At 38.3% G+C, this 5,822-nt stretch overlaps 1 protein-coding gene across 1 annotated transcript; it reads right to left on the reverse strand.

The window, feature by feature from the left end:
• Window positions 1-2,480: 2,480 nt before the first annotated feature.
• LOC127430138 (mid1-interacting protein 1-B-like) lies at window positions 2,481-3,097 on the reverse strand. Its single transcript, XM_051679658.1, has one exon. The coding sequence runs from the start codon at window positions 3,040-3,042 to the stop codon at window positions 2,626-2,628; it is 417 nt and encodes a 138-aa protein (XP_051535618.1). The 5' UTR covers window positions 3,043-3,097; the 3' UTR covers window positions 2,481-2,625.
• Window positions 3,098-5,822: the final 2,725 nt, after the last annotated feature.

Below are 5,822 nucleotides of genomic sequence, written 5' to 3' on the forward strand. Positions count from 1 at the left end.
GATTTCTTCATTCATATTGATCATTCTTTACACAAATAATCTTTTTTATTGCCATGTATGACAGTGATTACAAATATTGTTTGTTGTTTTACGTTACAAAAGAGTAACAATAACAAATAACAAGCAAGCAAAAGGAAAATTAAAAACAGAAAGGGAGAATACAAATAAAAGACAAACAGTAGAAAAGATTCCATAGCATCAAAGTATGTCTAACAAAGTATTTGTGCCTGATTCTGAGGTTTGAAGTATGTATGTAGTTATAGCCATATTGTCTCATGTGCAAAGTTCATAATTGGTTGCGTGATCCGATACACAAAGAGAAAGGGAGAAAATAGACAAGTCATGAGCTTGACAGCTGTAATAAAAGGGGAACAGAGCAAAGAAGATAATTATTGGTTTATTTATAAAAGAGGTTATTATTATTATAGTAATAATTACTAAAATAATAATTGTATTAGTCATGTCAAGTCATTTTTATTGTATAGCGCTTTTCACAACACATCACTACAAAGCTGCTTTACAGAAAATTATTTTGTGTAATTGTCATATTTTAAGTGAAATGTTCATTAATGTTCAGAATCAAGTGTCTGTAAATTATACATAATGCCAATAAGTTGTCTGTGTAGTACAAATCATGGTTTAAGTTGGTAAACTGAGTAGATTTTGGTGGCCAATGTTTAAACAAAAGGATTGTGTATGAACTAAGATTAATAACTAAAAGTCTTTGAAGTCCATCCTGAATTAACTAAGTGCACACAGATGCATTGTCCTTTGTTATTTGGCTGATGTTGGCTTTAGTTGCCAATTTTATTGTTTATGTATTCCATTTTAAGAGTGTAGTGCATCATATGATCAAGATGATGCAGGCAGAGGTCAGTGAGGGGCATCGCAGTCTGGCAGAAAGCTTATGGCAGGTAATTTTGGTGAAGTCCATCCTGAGTCCAAGGTTCATGAAGAATCCCATGTCTTGGAGTTTTCATCAATCCGTCCACTGAGAAGTCCATCCCAAGACAAAGCAAAGAAATAATAGTATTCTAATAACAAAATTTAGGGGGCAAACTGCTCTGAAAAGCAGTGAACTGGCAACACAGACACTCAACTGTAAATGCACCAGATGCTGTTATAGGTTCAGATTATGGAGGGAGGCCTTTGCTTTTTTTTCATGGTCATGCCCTTCCAGAATGGGTTTATGACATGGCTGGGTCTAAAGGGGGTAATGCCCCCCTAGATTTTCCTTAGGGGGAAACATCTGACATCCCCCTCTCTGTACAATAAAGTGACAACCATGTGTCCACCCTAAAGGTCCAAATGCCTCCCCAAAAACTGCATCTTAGTCCCAGCTCTGGTGCATGATCTGGTCCTGCCATTAGTGCCTGAGTATCACTATATTATGAATCCACCTGTGGTGGTCCTGAGGCCTTTGTCTTTGCCAGCTGTCATACACCCAGCCAGCCTGGCCTTGTTGTGATTGTTCCATAGGTAATGTCTTGTAATTCTCTCTATTCATAATTGGGGTGAACTGGAACAGCAACTGTAAGTCAGGCCCCATTGAACAACATCAGTTCCTGACCTCACTGATAGCCTTGTGTCTGAATGAGTTCAAATCCCTGCAGCCATGTTACTACATACAGTATAGTGGAAAGCCTTCCCAAAAGAGTGGAAGCTGTTATTACAGCAAAGGGGGAAATTGATGCCTAAGGTTTTGAAATCAAATGTTCATCAAGCACATATGGTGTTCACAAACCTTTGGTCATATAGTGTAGCTTTAATAGCACTTTTCATTTGTAGCTATATATTAAAAAATATTGATCTTTGTTTACATTATATTTCTGTGTCAGCTCTGGAAATTAAATGAATTTGTTATCTATGAAGTGATGATGTAGATTTGTGATCCCTTTTCCATTCCATGTGACATTAACAAATCGTATGAGCTTTTGGAATCAAGTTATACATTTCATTTTCATATAACCTACATATTCATAGACAACAATTAATTCTCTTTTTTGTAAGTTGTCCTTAATTTATTAATTGCTTGAAGCCAATGATATCAAGACATAATCTGTTATTTTGACTGACATTGAGAAATTTTGATTTAAAATCTAAATAGTGGAAATAAACAGAAACATTTGATTCTGAAAACTACATTATTTCTAGGTCACCAATCCAGTGTAAGCTAGATTGTGACTTTGACCATGTTTCCATACTTCCATTAAAGATTCTTTTTTTTTAACATTCTCTTGTAATCATGTAGAGATAGCATGGTAATCAGGTTTTGCACAAACTTGTGGATTTCTTGCTAGCTCGAATGGATGCTAACATTAGCAAAAGGGGGACAAAAGAGCAAAGAGCAAAATCTTAAGAGCAAATTTACAGATTTTGACAAAGTATTTAAATTATTATATATTATATATATATATATATATATATATATATATATATATATATAAGAAAAATCCGTTGAATCAAATTCTAAAGCAAAATTAGTTTCAATAATTTTTATTACATATCTCATTTAGATGACTTAGTGACAGTAATGTAAATAGTTTCCAGGTAAATGCTTCTATTATAAAATCCACTTCAAGATGTTTTCTTAAGATGTGGTCAAAAGCTGTTCTGTGATGAATTCTAACGGCTGATCCCAATGATGTCCCAACTTTTCTCCATCAAGCTCTGGGACTTATTTGTGAGTGTAGCCATGACAGTGAATAGGCCTCGCAGATGGAAATGGAACAGCGCCTCTGGATTGGCCTCCAGCAGGGGCTCCAGGCCTTTGTGCAGGCTGGCGTGGTTCTTAGCCTTGGCATCATTATGGGGGAACAGACCACTCTCCACTGTGTTCTTGATGGCTTTCAAAAGAAGATAGTTCTCATTCAGGTCCCTGCTGTTCTCCGCAGTGTCACAGTCCGTAAAACCATCGGATGGCACATCTCTTAGGAGACTGGGAAGCAGGATGGTCTGTTCCATGTTGTGAACTTCTGTGCTGTAATGTCGCAGGGCCTGAAGCAAGGAGCTTCGGTTGAGTTTGGCATCAGCAGACTGCATGGTTGCTCTGGAGTTTCAGGCTTTAGGCTGTTCTTGATTAGATGGTGTAGTGGCCAGTGCCTAGATGCAGTGCAAGATCTGCTCTGTCATTTATAGTGTCTGGCAGGGGCTATGCACTGCAGTTATGCAACATGATGGCCTTATCTGGCTAGAATATGGTGGTTTAATGGTTTAAGGCACCATGTTGAGCCAAGACATGCTTCTCCCCAAAGTTTATTTCTACACAGCATGACATTCTGGCTGCCATGCTGAGAAATGGAAGTTTGTTGAAAGACACTGACCCCAAAATTGATGGTTTATGTCAGACCACGTATTACCTCAAATCAAACAATATTGCTTCAGAAGTAATGCACTTGTTGGCAACAGCAGTTTGTATTGCTAATGGATCTCTTGAAATGTAGAAGATATCAGTTAAAAGCTGAAAAATTTAAAAGCAGCAACAACATAATAAAGGAATAATTCACCTAAAAATGAAAATTACATCATCACCGTCAAACTTGTGTTGTTCCAAACCCGTTTTACTTTAATTTTTCCGTGGAACACAAGAGAAGACTTTGAGGGTTTTTACAGTGCTGAAAGACTCAATGAAAAGCAAATGATAATTTAAGATTAAAACTCCCTTGAACTTTCCAGGTCAGATCTGTTTGGATTGGCTCTTAGATTGCGTACAGGTCGATATTTCAGTGCTGCTGTCAATGCAGCCAGACTGTACAATATCATTAGTGTGTGGAAAGAAGAGCAGTTAGTCTGTTTGCACAATGTCTGTGATGAAATAAAACTTTTCAGACTTTAAAATAACAATTCAATGGTGGTAAGATTTTTTTAGACAGGCTAATGAAAATGTATCTTTTATTGTAGCACTTCAATGTAAAGTTCTGTTGTTACTTGTGATTTTCTGTCTTCTGTGCATGTGTTACAAAAAGAGTTATTATAGTAGAATGCCTAATCTGCTCTTTTACATACAAAGAAAGTGAATGCTGACCACAACTCTCAGGGTGAACTATTCCTAATTATATATTTTTTCTTCTCAAGTGTTTTTAGAATCACACAAATTAGAAAAGTTATAAAAATAATGTTTTAATGCAAATTTTGGTTTGAGGTGAATTTCAAAATTTCATTTACAGTTGCAAAATTTCACAACAGTTTTTTTAGACCTTAAGTGGAAAGTTAGTTTTGAATTTACAACACAATTCAACACACAAAAGTACACAAAAATATTTATTACAAGCAGTAAGTAATGGTTAATTTTTTTATTTTTTTTATTTTATTTTTTTTTATTTTTTATTTATGGAAGCTGATATTTTCAGGGGATGTAATCAGTGCCACAACGGGGGGTGGGGGGATGGTTGACTGGAGAATGAAGACTGCTCTTAGTCCTGCTTATAATAAAATTTTATATATTGTGTGGAACAGTGGTGTAGTAGTGACTGAAGAGGTGGGCATACTGTGAATTTTTCGAGGTCCCTCCAACTGAAAAACACCCCCACAGCATGAAGAAGTTAGCTACCACCACCATGCTTCACCGCTGGTATGGTATTGCACAGGTGATGAACGGTGCCTGGTTTCCTCCAGACATGATGCTTGGAATTAAGGCCAAACAGTTCAATCTTCAATTTCATCAGACCAGAGAATCTTGTTTCTCACAGTATGAGAGACCTTTAGGTGCTTTTTTTTATTTATATTTATTAAAAGCGGGCTTTCATGTGTCTTGCACTCTGCCATAAAGCACAGATTGGTGGAGTGATGGTTGTCCTTCTGCAAGTTTCTCCCATCACCACACATGATCTCTGGAGCTCAACCAGAGTGACCATCGGGTTCTTGGTCACCTCTCTTACCAAGGCCCTTCTCCCCTGATTGCTCAGTTTGGCTGGGCTGCAGCTATAGGAAGAGTCATGGCTGTTCCAAACTTCTTCCATTTAAGAATTATGGAGGTCGAGGGGTCACGTGACGCCAGGCAAGGAGCGGACGTGTGAGCGATGAGCTCTGCGCACTTTGCTGAATTTTCGATTATTCTCATGTTATAATCTGGTAAAATTTGATATACCCAGTTGCACATTTGCCCTTTGTTGCAAAACATGGCAAAGAAGTCAAAATCCTCGGGCTCTGGAGACATTAAAATACACTTACGTGTTCAGGATGAAAGCCACGACAGGCCTACAGACAGGGGACTCGATTTGGATGGCGCGGCGGGAGAAGGAATCCAGCGTCAGTTGTCCAACATGTCGGTGATGTTGACGAAGATTCTTGCTGACTTGGAGGATCTCGCTGTAATACCTCGATCGATTACGGCGATGGAAACAAAATTCTCTGAGTTAGCTACAAGAGTGACTGATGTTGAGGGACTAATCGATTTTCTGGAATCTTCGGAGAGGGAATTAACCACTAATCCGCCCGTGACCAAAGTTGATCTGGAACATCTCCTTGAAAAGCTTGAAGATCTTGAGAATAGAAACCGCAGGAATAACGTTCGAATTGTTGGAATTCCTGAGCATGAGGAGGGCAGAGATATGTTGAAATTCCTAGACGAGTTTTTCCCGAGTCTGCTCAACATAACAGGCCACAAGCTGGAAATCGAGCGAGCTCACAGAGTGCCAGCTCACAGATCTGCTGAGGGAGATAGGCCCAGATCGATTCTGGACAGATTTCTGAAATCATCCGATAAAGATCTTGTGTTGCGCCAGGTGAGGAGCAAAGGGAAGCTTTCTTGGAAGAACCATAATATTTTCTTGTTCCCGGACTTTGCGAGTTTGACAAGAGAGAAACGCGATCGGTTCAAGGAA

The sequence above is a fragment of the Myxocyprinus asiaticus genome, chromosome 39, assembly GCF_019703515.2.
Source record: "Myxocyprinus asiaticus isolate MX2 ecotype Aquarium Trade chromosome 39, UBuf_Myxa_2, whole genome shotgun sequence".
Taxonomy (NCBI): Eukaryota; Metazoa; Chordata; class Actinopteri; order Cypriniformes; family Catostomidae; genus Myxocyprinus; species Myxocyprinus asiaticus.

What these genes read in the sequence shown, in the direction of transcription:
- LOC127430138 (XM_051679658.1), bottom strand. Translation starts at nt 3,042, where the DNA reads ATGCAGTCTGCTGATGCCAAACTCAACCGAAGCTCCTTGCTTCAGGCC.